General features: G+C 35.9%; 1 protein-coding gene across 1 annotated transcript in view; it reads right to left on the bottom strand.

Moving 5' to 3' along the window:
* Window positions 1-22,376, bottom strand: part of MACC1 (MET transcriptional regulator MACC1) — a 64,479-nt gene that overhangs the window by 5,292 nt on the left and 36,811 nt on the right. The window contains exons 2-4 of the mRNA XM_007089074.3: window positions 16,465-16,586; window positions 12,947-14,988; window positions 9,144-9,332 (exon numbers count right to left, since the gene is read on the bottom strand). Of these exons, the coding sequence (XP_007089136.1) occupies window positions 9,144-9,332; window positions 12,947-14,988; window positions 16,465-16,579 (2,346 nt within the window). The 5' untranslated portion in view covers window positions 16,580-16,586. The remainder of the gene's footprint in view (window positions 1-9,143; window positions 9,333-12,946; window positions 14,989-16,464; window positions 16,587-22,376) is intronic.

Below are 22,376 nucleotides of genomic sequence, written 5' to 3' on the forward strand. Positions count from 1 at the left end.
AAGTTAACTTCCTTTAAGCAGAACACATAAACAACACAAATGTTAAAATCATTATGGAGTTAGGGTAATGAACAGGGAAAATATCAAGAATAATTGAGAATAAATGGGATTTAAAGCATATGCTATAGTTGTGTACTTGGTACAAATGAAAAATGTTAAATTTGGGGAACTAGGTTTTAAAAAAATTTTTTAACATGTATTCATTTCTTAAAGCTTGTGAGCAGGGAAGGGGCAAAGAGAGGAAGACACAGAATCTGAAGCAGGCTCCAGGCTCTGAGCTGTGAGTACAGAGCCCAATGCAGGCCTGAACCCATGAACTGTGAGATCATGACTTGAACCAAAGTAGGACACTTAACCAACTGAGCCACCCAGGCGCCCCTCGGGGGCTAGGTTTTAAAAGTATGTTTTATTAAGAGAAATAAACAAGTCTCTGCCAGGTATGGTAAATAGAACTTTCTCTACATTGAGATTTGCTTTAACAAAGCATGACAAAAGCCCAGCCTTCATCAATGCAATAAATAGTCCAATCAGTGTTTTGTTGTCCTTTGCGACAGAGCTATATGATATTTGACTCAAGTCCTTAAATATTTTACTTTTGTTTCTTCAGCACTTCTTTCTGTCTGTCATTCTACGTTTGCTTATTCAGCAAGTGAACATATGCTATTGAAGGCAAAGACACAAGAGGAAACTGGCATACATTAATTAACTATAGACTTTACAAAATTAGGTCCAAAAATACACATTAAAAGCCACAAAGGAAGGGTGTCTGGGTGGCTCAGTCGTTTAAGCATCCAACTTAGGCTCAGATCATGATCTCTCTGTTCGTGGGTCTGAGACCCACGTCAGGCTCTGTGAGGACAGCTCAGAGCCTGGAGCCTGCTTCAGATTCTGTGTCTCCCTCTCTCTCTGCCCCCACCCTGCTCACACTCTGTCTCTATGACTCTCAAAAATAAACATTAATTTCTTAAAAAAAAGCCACGAAGTATTCTCAGCTTTGTAATAATTAAAGAGAAAACAAAGTCATACGTTTTCTGGAAATGTTTGAATAAAATCAGTAGAATAAACAATTTTCTTTCCACAATGACCTAAGTCCTCTGAAAGCTGGAAGTGATTGTGGACTGCTATGATCTCTTCCAGGTTTATGTTATCTTATATATCTATTTAGTGGTTTAAAATAGTTCTTCCGTTCTTGTTCAGTGTTATGATTTAAGGGATGATATGCAGAAACTCTGCACTAATGCGTAGATAAATCAAAGGAAAGCATGCTCCTGAGGGTTTGTTTTTGTTGAATTACTCGTAACCACAAAACAAATTCTCTCAGTCTTCTTCACCTCTAACACAATTATTTGACACACAGGCATTACTCTTACTCCTATACTCTGAGATTTTTTTAAATGTTAACTTCACGATGTTATGGGTTCATCTCTGAATAGGAAGCACGAGGCTGACAAAAGCATAGAGTTGTTAATTTCTCAACTGTGTGTTTTGATCTCCTTCTATAAGGGAGCATCAGTAAGCATCAGGAAGTATTTAATCTATTAAAGGTTAGCAGTTTCCAAAGTCCTAACATTTGTGTGAAATGTCTTTGGTTTATCTTCCAGGCATTAGAGGACAAAGAAAATGGTAAAAGAGCAATAAAAGAAGTGGTGAGATGTCAAAAGAAATGAAACAGGAATAGAAATTTAAAAAATAGTTTTCCAAATTTAGAGCGCTTGTTCCCAGAAGCCAGTAAGACTCATTAGATAATGCTCTGGATAATGAAATGCAACATGAATAAAAGCAATTCAGATTTGAGCTTAGCACTCTATGTCTTTTTTTAGCTCATAAAACATGAATAGCATAAAGGATGCAATTGGTTAACTACAATTGGATGATTACATTTTTCCACATTAAAAGATTCATAACCCCCTTACTTTCCTCATAAAAGTATAGGAGCAATGTTTCATTTTAAGTACAATTAGCTGAAGAAGTATTAAGGCAAATTTGCATTATTAAAGATTATTACATGTGTTCTATCTTCAGTACATCATTTATAATATCCAGGTGGGTTTTCTATCACCTTAAATGGTAAGTACATAAATAGTGTTGAGAGTTACCATTATCTTCAGAAAAGAAGGGAGGCTAACCTATCAGGGAGTCCCTATTTCCTTAGAAGGGACATGGACTTGTTTGAAACTTGGACAGAAGATTCTCTTGGAAAAGTCTCTGGGTACAGCCAGCTTTGCTTCCTCTAGGAATAACCACTTGGAACATCAGGGGTTAAGCATAACCCAGAGGAAGATAGAGGACTCATACTTTGCTCCTGCATCTACTCAAAACAATCTAACATCTTAGGAAAACCGGCTGGACGAGCCATCCTCACTAACTCCTATTTAGGAAGAGAATTCAGGTCACCCAGCTATAAATCCAGAGTCATTTCATTAAAGTATAGCCATGGATTTATTTCAGTAGTAAGCAGTTTTAATCAATGCTGATTTAAGTCTTATACTTAGCTGGGGTTTGGTTTTTCTAATATTCCTGGTTGTTTGTGATTCCTCAAAATAAACCTCAATAAAGAAAACCTAAACTCTAAATAAAATATTTGTGTCTCTAAATCCAATTTAAGATATCTTTATAATATTTAAACTTTATAATATTTATTAATATGATTATTATTTCTATTTGATTTTTGGTAGGTAATAAGACATATAATGTAGAAGATCATATGACTACAATGTGCTACCCCATGAATTTCACTGCGATGTCATTGTTTCTTTATTTCATCATTTCAAGAAATGGAGTAATTTTTGGAATTAAATATTGTAGCAACAAGCATTATAGTATTGTACAAAATAGACTATGGTAATCTAAATATTATGTTACTGTGTCAAATCTGTAGTCCAAACAATGAAGAACTGAGAAATTAGTCTATACATGTTACCACTTGTAGATGAATTTCCATATAATACTTTCCCACCTTTAAGAAATTGTAAATGTATCTCATACTGTAAAAGCCCAGCAAACCATACAGTTAAGTACCAAGGCTAGAAGTGGACAATGCAATGTCCCTGCAGAATCCAGGACTTGCTGTGTGAGCCAGAAAACCATAAGAGTTCAAGAACTTCCTTTTATCTTTTGCAAGAGACATTTTCCAAGGAAAATAAACATTGTTAAACCAGTAAAAAAAGCTGACCAGCCAAGGCTTTTTTCTTCTTATTTTTTCCATGCATTACCATTCCACCAGTTTTTAGAAGAGAAACCTTGAAATCATTGGTGACTTTTCCCTTGCCTACATTCTTTCTATAGTTACTTGCAGCCATATTACTAAAAAATTACTATATTTCCTTTTCCAAAATCATTCAATGTCACACAGTTGTCAAATTCACCTCTTGCTCTTAGTTAAAATAATAGATAATATATATTTAGTTATTACAATGTGCAAAGCATTATTCCAAATATTTCATGTATATTATTTCATTTAATCCTCCAAATATCCGATGAGCAAGATAGTATAATTCACATCACTTTCCAAAAAAAAAATATTCCTAGAAAAAAAAGTTTATTTGCTGAAGACTAATAGATAATAGACTAGATCGGGAATCCAGACCAGCAATCTTAACCTCTATGCTCTGGCAGTCATTAAAGACTCTATTGTCTCCAATATATACATATATGACCATATCTCCCAATAATTACTAAAATGACCTCTCCCCTCCAGCCCACATAGTCTCCTCAATGGTCTCTAGAAGTCACTGGTATCCAGAAGCACTGAAATCTCCTTCCAATCCTCTCCAATTATCCAAATGCTATCCATCCTTCAGGACTAGGGTGTGTCTTCTGACAGCTCCTTCCCAATTTGATCTTCTTTTATTTAGCTAATTCTGAAAGGACTTATTAGTTGTGCATATTGGATAGGACTGTGTGTAAAACATACCTGGGTCTGGAACCCAGTTCTGTACTTAATAACCATGTAATTCTGGATGATTTACACAAATGCATTCACTCTTAGTTTGCATATCTGTAAATTGTGAATGGTTATAATGTCTTCCTTAGAAAGTTTGTTAAAATAAATGAAATACAGTAAATAAAATGCTCATAATGATTAGCTGACACAGTAAACACACAATAAATTGCAACTATTACCATTCTCATTATTTTCACGTATTTCAGCATCTTATCATATACATTTTTAAAATAAAATAATTCAAGTTATTAACAATTTATCTCGATTCCCAGGCCAAATAAAATGTGGCTTTAGGGAGGAAAAAATCATATTTTTCATTCTGTTTGTGATTTTTGTAGCTCCTAAAGCTCCAATTCTGGGAACTGACAGTCCTAGTAAATATGTTAAAAGTACAGATGAATTAAATACTGAGAGCAAGGATTCAGAGGAAAGATACTAAATAAGTAGGAAGAATTCCATATAGAACTTTTATTCGTGTATAAAAATAAATAAAGTCAGCTCTTTGAGGAATACCTACTTTCTCACTTTAAATCTAGACCCAGAATAAAGTGCTCTGAACACTATAGCTGCCAGTCAGAAATAAGGGGGGACAAATATATGGCTGAAGACAAAACAGAAAATCAGACTTCACTGATTGAGCAAAAAGACTTATAAACACACCATTCCAGTCATAACTCTCTATAGGTGAGTGGCTTCTGAGATGAAACTATATCACAATTAACAACGTTGACTTCCTTAGGCTTCCATAATTAGGGCGGCCCATTCTGGCAGGTCAGATAAGAAATCAGCCTTGACAGGCCTATTGGTGCCTGTGTTTGACGTGGAGCCCAGTGCGGTAGAAGGTAACTTAGTAAGAAGTAATGTTTAGTGTCCTTGGTAAGTAAGTGTCCTGACTGAATAAGATGGAGAGAGTATCTTCTTCATTGTGTGTCAGGGGCCAATGGAAGACAGTTACTGGGAAAATTGTCACACAAACCATTAATCCCAGAAGCTTAAGTCAAGAGTATCCAAGTTAGGCCTAAGAACATCTTAGCCCTGAAATCCCCAGCATTTTCTCCTTATAAAATCCAATTTTTTTAATGGGCTATTTTTCTAATATTTTATTGATTCTGGTTTTTAAATTAAAGCTCTAAATTTGTTCAGGAAAATAAACTCCAATGAATTTTCATTAACATTCACTGGAAAACCTTGGCAATGATTAAACATCTTTGTGTAGTACAAATGTATTTCTTTTTCAAAGGCAATACTCCAAAAACATATTTTGCTTAAAATAAGACTCAAAATTTTATAGTTTTGTTTTTACATTAGAAATTCAATATCATCAGAAAAGTTGACTAACATTTCTTATAACTTAACTTAGATAGGTGGTTAGTTTAAAAAGTGACTTTCTCAAAGTCTCCAGGGAGAAGGTTTTTTTTTCACCTTATAAAATAATAAGAAATGGCCAAAAGTACTCAAGAAAAATCTGACATGCTATTAATAATCTCTTTTCTTTAATTGGATTGAAGCTTGATAAAGATACTAAGGCAAATTTTGGTAGTATCATACAATGGCTTGAAAAAAGAAAAAGAAAAAATGAAATGAGTTGCTTAAACCCCCAGTCCTGACTACACCTCTGGCACTGCCACTCAGCTACCATGTTGGATTTGGTGTGGGTGGGCAGAGCATAATGGTTAAAGTACAAAGGTCCCAAAGTCAAAGTCTATGCTCCAAACTTGGTTCCATGACTTCCTAGGTATGTATGTTTAAGCAAGTTACTCAGCCTCTCTGTATCTTAGATAGTAGTAATATCTGCCCCAGAAGTTTTGGTTGAAAGGATTAAATAAAGTTAATTTTTGTAATGCTCTTGGAATAGTGCCTGGAACAGAATAAGAGCCAGATAACTGTCTTTAAGATAAAATAAAAATAGAACAAAAGCAAAGAAGAGAAATAGAAAAAGAATGAAAGTGAGTGAAGAGCCCGATTGTAGACATTGGCACACATAGAGAGAAAATGTTGGAAAGTATGCCCTCTGAGGAAGTGAGATAAAGGAAACAAAAGCAGCATGGGAACCACCAGGCCTTGTTATCTCTGTGCCCCAATTCTGGTTCCCTCCTTCTGCATTCCCTACCCAGAACTAGTATCAGTGTGTTTTAAAATCATTTCTTGACTTGTAAATTGATCATTTTTGTGAGTAGTCTCTTTCCTGAGAGAAAAAAAAAACAAAACAAAACTGTACAGCTGTTTTTTGTTTTTGTTCTTGTTTTTGTTTTTGTTCTTGTTTTTGTTTTTGTTTTGTTTTGTTTTTCCAGGGGGATAAAACTTAGCATACATTTACCCTTTAGTTTAAGTGGTCTAGACTCCCATAGATTATTTGGAACGGGTTCAGGCCCATATCATGCATAATTTTCTAAGCATTTAATAACATGAATCACAGCAATGACTGTCAGCATTAGCCACAGTAAATTGAATGATAACCTCCAGAAAGACACCTAGGGACTTTCCTTTCTGTTTCTGAATATATATCAACCTTAGACATGCACTTAGTCATTTGTGATTTGGACTGTGCAAAAGTAAATAATGGAAAAGTAGGCTGTTTGTTGGCTTCCATCAAGATTTAGGGAAAGACAAAATATAAACAATCACAATTAGAGAGAAGTTAGATGCTTAACAAACCTGAGAGAATAAAAACTTTCTGGTAAATAATTCTCAAGAAAACCCTTTTAAAAACAAGGCCTTACTAAGAAAAAAAAGGCTGGTTTTCAGTTAGGCAACTTTTTTTAAAGAATTATTTTTAGGGGTGCCTGGTTGGCTCAGCTGATAGAGCATCTGACTCTCGTTTTCAGGTCAGGTCATGATCTCATGGTTTGTGAGACTGAGCCTGACCTCACAGTTTGTAAGATCAAGCCCTGTATCTGGCTCTGCGCTGACAGCATGGGGCTTGCTTGGGATTCTCTCTCTCTCGCCCACCCCCACCTCCCCCCATTTGCACTCTTTCTCTGAAAATAAATAAAATAAACATTTTTTAAAAAAAGAATTATTTTAGAGCAGTTTTAGGTTCACATATATCTAGATTTTGCAGGTAGAGATTTTGCATATATCTCCCACCTATGCATAGGTGCATATGCATATATGCATAGCCTATAGCCTACCCTGTTATCAGCAGCCTCCACCTGAGGGGTATATTTGTTAGAATTGATGAATCTACAATGATATATTATAAATACTCAATGTCTACAGTTAACCTTGGGTTCATTGTATATTCATTGCATATCCATGTGTTGTATATGCTATGAGTTTTGACAAATATAGATATCATTATGATATTATACTGAGTATTTTCACTGCCCTAACAATCCTCTGTGCTCTGCCTATTCACTTCTCCTTCCTGAAAGTCTGGCAACCCCTGATCTCTCCACTGTCTCCATAATTTTACCTTTTCCAGAATGTCATCTATTTGGTATCATACAGTGTGAAGCTTTTTTTCCAGATTGGCTTCTTTCACTTAGTGATATGTATTTAAAGTTTTCCCATGTCTTTTCATGGTTTGGTAAGTCATTTCTTTTTAGCACTGAATAATGTTCCATTGTCTGTATCTACTAGTTTATTTACCCAGACACCTATTGGAGGACATCTTGGTTGCTTTGAAGTTTTGGCAATTATGAATAAAGTTGCTATAAACATTCATGTGCAGGTTTTTGTGTGGACAAAAGTTTTAACTCTTTTGGGTAAATACCAGCGAATGTGATTGAGTGATCATAAGTTAAGGGTATGCTTTCTTTGTACAAAACAGCCACAGTGCCTTCCAAAGTGACTGTATCATTTTGCATTCCCACCAGCAATGACTTGGGATTCCCATTGTTCCACATCCTCCAAAGCATTTGGTGTCATCAGTGTTCTGGATTTTGGCCATTCTGATAGGTGGTGGTATCTCAATCGACAATGTATTAATCAAGTTCACTTAAATATCAGAATAGCATATCCCTCAGAATGTTGTTCTTTTTTTCCTTATTAAAGGTGTGTCATCTTTTAGCTCATTCAGTAAAAACTGATTTGTAGATTGTAATGTCCTTCTCAGTATATGGAAGTAAATGTAGTCTACAAGGGGGAGGAATCTAAAAGGGGGGAGGATGTGTCCTGGATGCTCTTGCCTCAAGAGTCTGTTTGGAGTCCTTGCTGGATAGCCAGGCTCTAGGAACGCTGAAGCTTCCAGCGCAGCTGCTGGGATTTACCTGACTTGATCTGACTCTTCAAGCTTCATGGAAAAGTTGTCTTGTTGTGCTCACCCAGCTGGCATAGTTGCTTCAAAATAAGAAAAAATTCTCAAAAAATTAAAACCCAGCTCTATGCCCAAATAGGAAGTGGGGAACATAGCTTCTGCCTCCTACCAAGTTATCATCTAATCAGAGAGATAACCTTTCCTTAACTAAAAATATCTTGAAAATGCTTTCACTCATGTGAGAGAAAGACACAGGACATTTTATATGTGATTATCACTAGAATATTTTCATTTAAGTCAACAAAAATGGATTCTCTTTCTTTATGGTAAATAGAGAAAATATTTACCTAATCTAGGCCTACCAGTGTACATTTGTTTTGATATTAATAAAAACAATATTTGCATGGTAAGTATTTACTTTGTACTAAGTGTTGTTATTCTATATTTGATGTCTATAGTTCTTACTGTATACAAAATTACAAAGGAAATAATGAAGCTCTTAGGTACTTCTAGCTTGCATTACCAGGCTCTCATTACCAGCAACCCCACAACACCCACCTCCTTAATGTTTGTCACCAAACATTATTTATCATAGGTGACGAAGTCTATAACTGAGGCTGATAAATACTTATTATTATATCCTCCTCCTTTATTCTGATTTGGCCCCATTTCCTCTCTTCAAAGTTTATCTGTTCTCTGCCTCAAGTTCTTATTAGCCCTGCCTACTCAATGGCTAGCTATCTAATTTGCTCAATTTATTTGCTCAAAGACCATGTTAAAATGCAATCCAATAGGAGAAACATCAATATATTTTAAAGGTTCTTGAGGCCTTTAAGGAGAGATGTAGGTTTAGTTCAGATAATATTGATGATTATAGCTACAGTGACTTCAATTAGTGGGTCCTCTAGGAGACTGCCTCAATGAATCCATGTATATGGATTTATGTTTGATTTCCTTGGTCTGCAATTTTTCACTATTTAATTAGACAAATAGAAATCTTACCTCAACAGCAATACCTCCAGCTTTTCCTCGATGAGGAATCTCATATGCCTCCATCTGTTGCTTTGTGAGTCGCACTAACTTTTCAGCTAGTTCCCTCCAGCCTTTTCCAAGTTTGACAGCTGATGTCAGAATAGCAGCCTCTTGGATGAGCTGTGCTACTAACCCTTGGCAATCCATCTTCAGCAGAGCCTGCAGCAACAATTACATACCATAGTTAAAATCAACTAATTTTGGCTTCCTCCTATAAGTTAATTTTTTCATTATACATTCTAGAAACTGGTATCCTCTCTCTCACCACATGTATACTTGAGGTTTCTAAAATTCAAAAAGCTGATTTACTTTTAAGCAAATCCAACCAGCAAAGTACAGAGGATATGACTAGACCAAAATTAGGGGAGAATTAAGCCCAACTCAATGACTAATTATAAGGCCTTGGGTAAACCACTCAACTAATATGTTTCTTTAATATCCTAATTGGAAAAAGAGGAAGTTCAACTGGACACTTCCAAAGATACCCTGAGGTTCTAGCAGTCTATAATTTTTCAACCCAGAAATGATTATTCACTCTACAAAAAATAATTCCTTTCCTTACCAGAGAATTGGTTACAGGATTTTTCTAAAAAAATAAGCATACTAGTGCTGGTAAATATTATTCTATTTTTCTTCAAAATGTGATTTAAAACTTCCCAGAATGATGCCTCTTGCATAAAATAAGATACTCCTACAACTTTGAACAAAGCTATTTATATTGATGACTTTAAAAAAAATAACTCTCTGCCTTCACCCCCATTGTAGTTGTGCTAAATATAAACCATTTAGTATTAAAAACAGTCTTCAACAATGCAAAATGGAAAACATCAGTTTTCCCTTTCCTTCCTCCCTCCCTTCCTCCCTCACTTCCTCCCTTCCTTCCTTCCTCCCTCCCTCCCTCTCTCTCTCTTTTTCTTTCTTTCTTCCCTTCCTTCTTTCCTTCCTTCCTTCCTTCCTTCCTTCCTTCCTTCCTTCCTTCCTTCTTTCATTTTAATTAGGTGTCTGAGCTTTGTCAATGACCATGCATATTTCAAACAAATCTATGAGCTTCCCTTTGGCTTGAATATGTTTTTTAAAATAGGATTAAATCTATCTATCTATCTCTTCTCTTTTCAAATAAGCAAATAAACATAGTAGTGCCTCATCATTTAACAGCATTTCAAAGTGTTATCTATCACTATGAAACAATAAGTAAAAATGAATGGCCAGGTAAGGCAACTAGTAAAGTCCATGGAGTGTTCATTCCTATGGAAGCATCAGAAAGACCACCCATGGTTTTTAGACATTGACTGTATTCATCCTTACATTTATGATGAGGAGCTAGGACCTCAGGGAAAAGCAGTACTGAGCTAGCAGGCCCCTGAAGATGATTTTAGTAAGTTGTGGAATGGTTTTAGCAATGCTTATTCCAGGTTCTTGCTTTAAGGAAAAGAAATTTACACTTGGAGTTACATAATCTGAGTTTAAAATCCAATTACACAAAGTATAGACCTTTAGATAAATAACAAAATATCTCTGTTTAGTGATTTTTAAAATGGATACAGTGGTGATATCACCTTCTGTAGCTGCTCATAATCTTTATGAAAATCGAATCAGATACTCAGGTACTTTAGGAATTGTCAAGTACATAAAGACAACCAGTCTCAATGTCTAAGATATGACTAAGGGTTTTAGAACCCACAGTCTTTATTATTTCCCTTCAAGCTACTCCAAATTAATATACAATCCAAGAGAAACATGTACTTGTTATGCAAATAAGGTTTCAAGATATGGCCTCTATACCCCTTCCATACAGAAATCCTGAAGCCTCTGCTCAGGCACAGCATGAGTTTTTAGGAACTACTCCCTTGAATGAGTTCTTCATCAGCACTGTTTAGGTAGTCACCAAAGCCACTAAATTCATTAGCATACACCAATATAGTGTAGATATGATGAGGCTTAAACTTCCAGACCACCTGACCAAAATAACTTTTTTTTTCCATTAAGAGAAACAAAAAAAGCAATTTCCAATTCAAGATTTTATGGGTCCACGCTGAACGTGAACTAAGGCAGAGGTAATGAAAGGTAATGAATCACTGCAAAATGCACATGCAGCTTCAACCAGGTAGATCAGCCAATGACTCTAAATGGCTAGATTGAGAATGTGGCACACCATCATAAAACTATCCACTTAATGACTGGATATTGGGGCTTTCAAAATTTAACCTTCTCAGTATCACTGTTGAATCAAAAAAATTATAAAGAAAAGAAAATGTTTTATATATACTATTTCTTTATTGTTAATGTCACAGAATAAATTCCTCTCTAAAAATCTCTCTCCTCCATGTGCACCTTGATTAAAGCTTTTGTCCTCTCTATGAACCTGCCTGTATAATCTTACTCATCTCTCCTAAGGACCAGTTATAATGGTATTTACTACACAGACCAATATACATATTCACACAAACTTTTACACACACACACACACACACACACACACACACACACACACACACACATTTATAACTGTTTTAGGAAAGTATAGTGGTTTCAAATGTGGCTTTGGAGCCAGAAAGGTCTCAAGTCCCCTCTTGATACTAACCAACTGTGGGGTCTTGGGCAAGTCTGCCAGCCTCCCAAAACTCAGTTTCCTCTGTTGGTACAATGAAGATACCAGCTAGCTATACTTACTCCATAGAGTTTATGGCTGAGATAGTGTGTATAGGGAGTTCAGCATAGGGCCAAACACATAGATAACCCTACAGGAGTGTTAGCTATCATTATTATTATTTATAAATTCATATTTTAGCTAATTTTAGGAATATATTCTTGATATCTCTTTTTATTTTTATAAAATACTGAATCTCTATTTTAAAGGCAAGACAGTTTATCTACTTTGTATCTCTCCATTGAGCCTGTATTACTCCATTGAGTAAATACTATGTCGAAAAAAAAACCAAAACAATGATCCTGAGAGTTCTATTAAAACATGAGGATTAAGAGGTGCCTGGGTGGCTCAGTCGGTTGAGCATCCGACTTCAGCTCAGGTCATGATATCTCAGTCTGTGAGTTCAAGCCCCGCGAAGGGCTCTGTGCTGACAGCTCAGAGCCTGGAGCCTGCTTCAGATTCTGTGTCTCCCTCTCTCTGCCCCTTCCCCTCTCATGCTCTGTCTCTCCAAAAATGAATAAACGTTTAAAAAAAACAAAACAAAAAAAAAACATGAGGATTAAGAAGAGAATTAGCAATATCATTTTTTGGCTTATGATGCATTGCATACGAAAAATGTCAAATTGATAATATGAAGGATATTGATGATATGGGTCTTTTAAAATTCTGATGATATGTTTTAAAAGCAATGCTGAAAATTTAAAAAAAAACACACTAAATAGTGGACAGATAGCAATGGACAAGTTAATCAATCTTGTTTCAGTTTGTTTTTATTTACTTTCATCTTATTGAAGCTTCTCTGATATTTTAAGAGCTATTCAACTACTTGAGAGAGGAGAAGAGATCTCTTAACTGTTACACTCTAACACAAACAGAATCTTTAATCTTCCTTTGAAAGATGATCCTCTGGAGCCTAGTTTCTGGGAAAATCACTCTTGAATTTTAAAACTTAGAAATCAATTATATTATCTTGTAAGAAAATCTCTATATTTGCTATAACGTGACTTCAGTTTATTTGAGACTGCTGAGAGTTTTGTTAAGTTCTCTCATATGTTTGGTTGTAAATATTGCTAAGTTAATAAAGTTCTCTATGGTAAACATATTACTGTGATCAAGGAATACTCACCACAATAAGTTCATAAAGAAACTTCCTGGTGTGTCTAGCTGCATGGCAATCTTCCTTTAACTTCTTTACGACATAGCAAACCTTTTCCGATTCTGTGTCTGCTTGTATTTGATCAAAATCTTCTAGTGCCAGATGTGAGTAACCCAAGACATCGGCTAAAGCTTTCCAATCGTAAACTTTTTCTGACACCAAGGTCAATACAACTGAGTAGATGTACGTCAGTTTTTTAAAGGGTAGGGTAATTTGTTCAAGAAGATTTCTGGTTGTGAAGACATTATCTGACATAGATATTACTTGTTCCTTGGCAATCACCTTGATATTTTTGCAGTGTATAAGTCCAACCTTACCTCTCAAGATTCCCACATACCATTCTTTCACTTTGGACTGCCCAATAGCTTTTACCTTACCCTCTCCAAGAAGAGCTACTGTGTCCCCTTTGAAATATTCAAGTAAGTAGTCAATCTTTTTTTGTCTTAGCACTGTCTTCAAGGTTACCCCATAGTTGGTGAAGTTCATTTTTTTGTCCTGAAATGTGGGATATTTAATACACACTGTTGGTAACAATGGAGCAGACCTGATTTTCTTCTCTTCCTGCAAATTACCTGGCAGATTTGAGAGCCTTTTTAGGCTTGGAGCTGGATCAGGTGTAGTGATAAAGAACTGTGTAAGTGCTCTACCATTGGGAGGCTCCACCTGAACACGGAAAACAAACAAGTGCATTTCTCTGGAATCAACTAAGGAAAATAAAAATTGTTGATTAACTACTTCACCTGCTTGCAACTGCTTTTGTTTAATTTCTTTCCTTTCTCCTTGTGCCTTCACTTCAAAATCAGGATCACATGAAAAAACAGAAATATTTAAATCTTGTGGCTTGTCAAGGAAGAATGAATGCTTCCCCCAAAGCTGAAACACAACCGGAGATGTGTTTTTACCACCCTTCTTAATATCAGAGATTGTAAGCTTTCCTGGCATATAACTGTGTCCACAAACTATAAAAATAGCAGTGAAACTGGGATGAATATATCTGGGCCCATAAATTCCAACTGACGTGGTTTTGTGGATACAATCCCAAATGGTGGCAGCTGGTGACTGAGTAGCTTTAATTTGTGCAGCAACCACTAGATACATCACCTGGCTCAAGTCTATTAGCTTGACTTGAATAATGTCTTCATAAATATAGCAGTTGTTTAACACTTTGAAAGGGCCTTCTTTACCCAAGCTGTGTAAACATACCATTTCTGTCATGACTTGGCTGAAAGGATCCTTTCTCACTTCAGCCCCTATTTTCATCTCCAGCAAAATGGCTTCCATTGTGTTAAGGTTGCCTAACATGATTTCCAACAGTGGGCTTACGGTGCATGAAAGATCATGGTTAAGCGTTTGTGGAGGTTCAAGAAAAGCCCTTAGAGATACCTCTTGGAATTCTCCCACAGCTACATGGCCTTGGGGTACATGAACAGTGATATCTGATTCAGGTAATTGTACTGATCCTCCTTGGTGGCTTAACTTACAAACTGTCACAGTCTCTGCAACTTGTGTTTGGGCCCATCCAGGACTCTGATTAATTATATTCAAATCCAGGCAGGAACGGGCCAGCTGGCGCTGACTTAACCAAGCCATTTTATAAGCCTCTCTGTCATTCTGAAGCCATTCTAAGTCTTGTTCTAGTATCTGGTCAGAGTTATGTATATTCTGATGGGCATGTGCTGTGTCATCTAAAATGTCCAAAAGTTCTGAAACACTTTTAGATCTTCCAGCTTTCCGTGGGGAAGACTGCCTAAGCAACTGATGCACGTCCAGTTCATCGCCAGAGGAATCAAAAGAATTTCCGATTTCTATTTCTCTAAAAAAGAGAAAAGGATCTTCCTTCAAGATGGAAATATTGTCTCTCTTCTGGTTATTTCTTAGCTGAGTTATGTCATCCAAAAATGGGTTAGAAGCAGACAATTCATTCCAGAATGGATTTGTAATTTTGGAAGCACTATTGCCATGACAGGTGAAAGCATCTGGCCAATTGAGAAGAAATCCTGGGTCTGGACATTCTTGTTATTTAGACAAAAACAAAGCAAAACAAAGATGAAGTGGTGTTCTGAGATACAACCAAAAGTAATTTTCACTATTGCTTAACAATTCAAGACTCTTTAGTTTGCTTTTCGATCTCCAGTGTAACAGCTACTACAAAATTAATGTTAAATTTGCTCAAATTTTGATATTACAGGAAAAGAGAAACTGTCCTGCCAGTTTATTTTTTACCATGTTTAATGTTATTTTACCTTAAGTCACTATAATTTACAAATAAGTGCTCAAAAATTTATACAGTAATCAGTTGAACACATTTCCTTGAAAATTACCCAGACTACCTACACTTATGCATTATTGGTTTATATTTTATTTTCACAAAATAAAACCCCTGAACAAACAGAATAATTTAGTCAACTATCCAGATTTTTCTAAACACTGAATATTTGGTCTCAATATACCTAGATTATTCATTTGATGTTTTTTTCTTTTCTGATAATATTCCATGTGTAAAAATATCAAACGCATCTGTTAACGGCTAAAGCAATTTTGTATTTAAAATTTTAAAAACAATATGCCAAATTAAATAGTAATGCATTTCTTAGGTTATTTCCTGATAACTGCACTGATGAGTTTTAATAATCTTCAAGTTTTTTCCAGAAAAATAAACATTTCATGACAATAAATATTGAAAAATTGGTCACCATTAGATTTACTATTTGAAAGGATTCGTTGAACTTTTCCAAGTTTAAAATGACTAAGAACAGGCTTACCACTATGAAATGAAAACATGTTATTTCTTTGGAAAGTAGTTTAAGAATCACCAACACATTAAAATATTTACACATGAACCGTAAGGAATTTCTATATATCTCACAAATATTAAAGTCATTTTTTAATGATTAGAGTAACTCATACTTGGTCATTTCTCAATAAATACTGGTAACGATTCTGTGGACTTGGTGAACCTAGTACTGCTTTCAAGAAAATGAAAGCCAAATGGCCAGCCAAAATTGGAAAATGAGTTCAAGTAAACAGTCAGACTTTTTTGCTTAATATGTATACAGCTATATCTTGATTGAAATGAGTTTTCAGTATCACATATTAAAAATTAGAAGATGCACTTGAACAATAAAAATTGCATTTCTCTTATTTCCTTGTTGCTTCAACCTGGTTTCATCTCTCTTAAAACTTACTCTTCCTCTGAAGATCAATTCAACTCTTTTATTCTCCATAAAGATTTTCTAGCACACTCCAATCTCTAGAGATCTCTTTAGCCTCCAAATTCATTATATGTACCAGAAATATCATTCACTTAATAATAAATTTTTGCCGTCTCATAAGATTTACATAATCTGTTGCCTGGGCTATTTCGTTTTGCTCATCTTTTTAATGATAGTGTATTTCTATAATAATTTTATAATTCTTTTAATCTTTTGTAGCTCTTCTCAGAGGTATCCCTCCAATAGTTATTTGCAGTGGGTAAAATAATTAAGTACCTGTAATATGGAAATTTCTTGAGGATTTTTGACCTTCCATGTCACATAAATTTCCCTCAGACTTACTTCGTGAAATCCCTCCTGACCAAAAATGGGCTCTTTCATTGGTTAACATTTCCCACCTAGACAATAAACAAACAAACAAACAAATAAATATTTTACAAGTATACATGTACAAGGTGGCAGAGAAACTAAATTTAAAGTATTCACATACCCTTAAATAGAAACTTTCATATAATAATACTCTACATAGGTCCTCTATTTCTGGTAGGATGCTAGATTAGATATCCTGAAATATATATTAGTACTTCTCTGAAAAATGCTCAGATTCTAAACTAAAATGTATTACTGATCCCATAAAAAAAAGTAATTAATGAAAATCCCAAGGACAAGAGAAAAGGAATAGTAAGTTGAAACTTCAATAAATCGGAAATCCCTGTTTGGTGATTGGAGGACAAACATTCACAAAACTGGAAAATCTCCCCTAAGTTCTATACATTCAGTGCAGTTCCAAGGGAAATCACAAGATGTTATGTATGTGTATGTGTTTGTAACTTCTTAAGCTTTTTAAAAATTTCTACAGAAAAGCAAAGGGCTAATATTCAAGACAATCCAGAAAAATAACAGAATGGAAATGAAGTGTGCCACCGGATATTAGCACTTATTATCAATATGTGCTAAGTGAGACAATGTGAAATTGGAAAAGAAATAAACTAAGGACATACAATAACCCTAGACAGACCCATCCCCACACAAAAACTTGCTATATGACAGAAGTGGCCACTCAGAGCAGTGTAGAAATGGTGGATTATTCAATAAATGGTAAAGATACAATTTGTTTTCATGCTTAAACAAAATTACATTGATTATACAAAAATCATTTCTAAGACATTTGAAGACTGAAAAGCAAAACTTGAAAACTTGAAAATAGAGTCTAAGGAATTATCTTTACATTTTCTGAGAAGTAGATAATTTCTAGGCAAAGAACAAACACACAAAATGCAAACCATATTAAAAAAGAATGAGAAGGGCACCTGGGTGGCTCAATCAGTTAAGCAACCAACTCTTGGTTTTCCGCTCAGGTCATGATCCCAGGGTTGTGAGATTAAGCTCTGCTTTGGGATCTGTGCTAGGTGTAGAGCCTGTGTAAGATTCTCTCTCTCTCTCTCTCTCTCTCTCTCTCTCTCTCTCTCCCCCCCCCCCACCTGCTTGTGCATGACACACACACTCGTTCTTTCTCTCTCTCTCTCTCTCTCAAAAAAAATGTAAAAAGAATGAAAAGTCCTATAGATCAAAAAACATCATTTACAAAACATAACAATATAAGCCAAAAAGTGAGAGAAGACCTTTCCATTACATATGACTGAAAAAAGCAAAAAAGGATTGGATTGTAAAAGACTCCTACAAATTAATAAGCAAAATAAAAACAAAATTATAGACAATTTTGAAAAGACCTGAACAAGCATTTCTTTAAAAGGTAAACACAAATGACCTCCAAATATATTAAAATATGCTCAATTTATTGGAAGCCAGAGGATTCTAAGTGAGACCACTTAAGGTACAATTATCAAATTTGCCAAAATTTAAAAATCTGCGACACCGATTATCGGCAACGAGGTGGAGAAAATGGGAACTCATGTACACTGTTAGTGGAAGTGTCAATTGGTATAATCACTTAAAAATCAATCTGGCATTATCTAGGAAAGATGCCTACAGCCTAGTACCCAGCAATTCCTATCTCAGTTGTTTTGTTCTAGTACCTTTGTTGTAGTAAAACCTTGAATATGTACATCAGAACAGATATACATGAATGTTCATTATATTAACAAAAAACTGGAATCATCCCAATTATCCTTTGCCATATGAATAGAGAAATAAATATGGTGTTTTAATTCAATGAAGTACCGTGCAACTATGAAAACAAGAGAATTGCAATTAAAAGCATCAGTATATACTAACTGGAGGCATCCCATTGCTGTGACTCACCCTTCTTCACATACATGTTATCTCTTTGTCCCATGACAACACTGAAAAATAAATATCTTCAGTAAGATTTTAGAGTACAAAAATGAATCTCAGCAACGGAACATAACTAGCCTACGAGGTCAAACAGCTGGTGAGTAACTGACCCTGACATAATTCTTCATTCACATTACTGCTACTCCATAAATTCCGTGACCCAGGATGCATACGCCCCTTCTCAGACTCGAGGTTCCCAATACTACATTCTCAGACTATCCCACCTTCTAATTCAAACTGCTAGTCATGCTAAACTTTTACTTCTTGTTCTCCTTTAGGCATTAACCACATCTCCTTCACCTTTAACTATGTTTGTCATACTCTTCTTTCAAGTTCCTGACATTTTATTTCAAAGAAATTCGTTCTATTTTTGAAAGGAATCAAAAGCCGTTTCTGGTATCAAGAAAATAATGAACAAAATTAAATGAAGAAAGAAGAGGAAAGGGCAGGGAAAGGAAAGAAAAGAAGGGGGAAAACATGTTTTCCAAACATAGTGGATAAACAAATGCAAAATTATCTCATAATGTGGCATACTTAAAAAATTCAAATGGTGAAATAACAATTTTTTTCCCCTGATAGGCAAAACTGCATGGAAAGTTGGGGTGAAAAGCCAAACTGGGCAATATGCAATTTAAACTGAAGCCTCAAGTTTCCTGGCAGATCTTCAAAATTCTCTGGTTGATTTTACCAAATACAGTGTCAAAAACTAAAGTCCTTGGCACACCATAGGTAGCCAAAACTTTAGAATAGAAAACGAAGTACACATCCTTGAGCAACATTGAGCAAATCAAATTAAAATGAGAAAAAAAAAAATCCTTACATGAAAAAGTATTTTTTAAAAATATAAAGTACATTTTAAATGGAAAATCAATGAGACAGAAAGCTCCCTAGACCCCTTAATTTCTTGTAGAGGACAGAGCAGAAAGGAAGAGTTTATATCCAGGATTCCTTCAAAGCTAACAACCCTTAGTGTAGAAAATAGTTAATAACCTAGAATAATGCAGTTAAAAGTCCTCAACAACCTAAGAATCAGAATGGTGACTTATGCACCTATGGTCCTGGAGGATCATAACATTTCAGAAACAAAGGCACAAGGTGGTCATTAGCTGGAATTCTTTGTGAGGTAGCCCTCTTCTCCAAATGCTCAAGCAAATCTTCGCTGTCCTTGAAACTAGTGGTTCTAAACCTCAGTGGTACCAGAATCACCTGGAAGGTTTGATCAAACACAATTTGCTGGACCTACCCTGTATTTCTGATCCAGAAGGACTGGGGAGGCACCTGAGAATTTGCATTTCTAGCAAAGTGGCCAAGTGATGTGATGCTGTGGCTCTGGGTTGGGGAGAGAGGGGCACATTTTGAGAACTACATTCTAAAAACCACCATGCTAAATTCTTTCCAAATAGATTTCTCCTTATTCTCTGCCTGTTCCCACTATCCTCCAACAAATCTTCCTTCTCTCAATCTTTTTGTTTACACACACATACACACACACACACACACACACACACACACACACACACCACGTCTTACAGGGCTTCACCCTATGAATTTGTTCTATGAATACAGGGAGGAGAGGTGGTGTACGGGAAAAGGCTTTGACTAAAATGACCATGACGGTGACCTGTTGAGGTCAGTGCTTGTTTACACAGGTGCAAATAGCACTTGCCATATTTATCATTCCCCTGTGTTTTCTTACAATTAAATGTCATACTCAATGGCAATTGCTTTCTTAAAAGGGGATTTTTTTAAAAAAAATTTTGTCTAAAGAAGCATGAGTCAATCTTGGCTAGAATGAGTAAGTGGGAAAAGAGCAGTCTACTACTCACTTAATTGGGGACATATTCTTGTCAAACATGCCTTTTACAACACACTTATTCTGATTTACAGATGCATTATTCTTTTCTTAAGAAGCCAATGCACAAAGTTTTGCTTTACATTTATTTTACTATTTAAACTAGGCCTTAAGCACCTGGGAATATTTGCCAACTGCACAACTTAGCAAAAGATCCCAGAAAATTTTGGGGGGCAGAGAGGAACATTTGCAAAAGAGTAGCCAGGGAAGCAATATCATTTAAAGGAATTACTCCTTCATTTTTCAATGTTTATTTATTTTTGAGAGATAGAGTGTGTGCACGTGTAGGGGAGGGGCAGAGAGAGAGGGTGAGAGAGAATCCCAGGCTGTCTCTGCACTGTCAGTGTAGAGCTTGATGTAGGGCTCAATTCCACGAACTGCGAGATCCTGACCTGAGCTGAAATCAACAGTCGGATGCTTAACTGACTGAGCCATCCAAGTGCCCCTAAAAGAGTAATTTCTTTAAAATGTATTTCTTTGTTGGGTTAAACAGGTGATGGGGATTCAGGAGTGCCCTTGTCATGATGAGCACAGGCAAGAATTGTTTAAATACTTTACTGTACACCTGAAACTAATATAACACTGTAAAAATATGAAGTTATGCTCATACCAAAGAAAGTAAAATATAACATGTTCCTGTGAAGTGCTTATAGTAGCTATTATATAGTGAAAATTGCTACTTGTAGCCACTTAGTAGGTTCAAAGTATTTTCTAACTATTCCTTGAACACCTCAGATCTTTACATGTTTCCATGTTTTGTTCTGTATTTAACTCTTGGACTATGTGGTATTAAAAATATTTTCATGCGGCGCCTGGGTGGCTTAGTTGGTTGAGCATCCAACTTTGGCTCAGGTCATGATCTCATAGTTCATGAGTTTGAGCCCCATGTCGGGCTCTGTGCTGACAGCTCAGAACCTGGAGCCTGCTTTGGATTCTGTGTCCCCTCTCTCTCTGTCCCCCAAGCTCACACACATTCTCTCTCTCAAAAATAAATGAACATAAAAAATTAAAAAAAAAATAAAGGTAGGGAAATAGAGGCTCACAGAGTTTATTTGCCCAATATTAGGTAGGTACTAAGCACCAGGGTTAATGGTTGAACACAGGGATATCAGACTCTGGAGAACAAGCTTTGGAACTCTACTCTGTGATTCCTACCCATTGGTCAGACCTTCCCTTCCAGTGGAAATGAGACCTGAGACTATGCCCTGGGTTTGTTGCTGGAGAGTAGCATCAAGCCTTTATTTTAATCGCTGAGAGCTTCACCAAGTTCACAGCAGGACCCACATCATGAGTATGTGACCTGTGTGGCTACACAGAGCCCCACCCTCAGGAGGTCTTCATGCTTAACAGAAGCTCTGCTCTTTAAATCTTAAAATATATAATATGTTTTGAGCAAGAGGCTTCCTATTTTTATTCTGGACTGGGCACTGCAATTACGTAGCCAGTCCTGGTTCATAGAGTTGGCAACCCTTAGCCTTCAGACCCAAAGAAATAACTGTATTTGTAAGTTACCATGAAGAAATGAAAAGTGCTATTTTAGATAAAGGATGTTCATTTTACAGATGATAAATATGAGCAGCAAGAGATTAAAATGAGCTGCTCAAAGTAGCAGGTTCATCACTGGCCAATTCAGGACTCAAATTGTCATCTCCTAAGTTGAACTCTATAGGGAAAAAAGGAGGGTATAAAAATAGTTCTACCTATTTTGATGGATGCTATGACTTAAAAATGAGATCCTTTTAAGTTTTGGTGCTATGTAATGTCAAAAGTAATAGTAGTATAGATTTTAAGACCTCAAAGCAAAAAATGATAAACATTTTAATAACTCAATGAGAGTGAAATAAAGTGGCCCTAACCTCATGCTCCTCCTGCATCATACCTCCTACGAAACCAAGAGTCTTTGAATATGACTTTTAGGCCAAGGCAAGAGAGAACCAAATCCATAGGTAGGGTCAGCCCTCTATATCCTGACTTTACTTCAGTCTTGCAGCATCTCTTCTTCCACCACACAGAGCACAACCAACATCCAAAAATCAGGTAA

Source organism: Panthera tigris, chromosome A2, assembly GCF_018350195.1.
Source record: "Panthera tigris isolate Pti1 chromosome A2, P.tigris_Pti1_mat1.1, whole genome shotgun sequence".
In the NCBI taxonomy this organism is placed as follows: domain Eukaryota; kingdom Metazoa; phylum Chordata; class Mammalia; order Carnivora; family Felidae; genus Panthera; species Panthera tigris.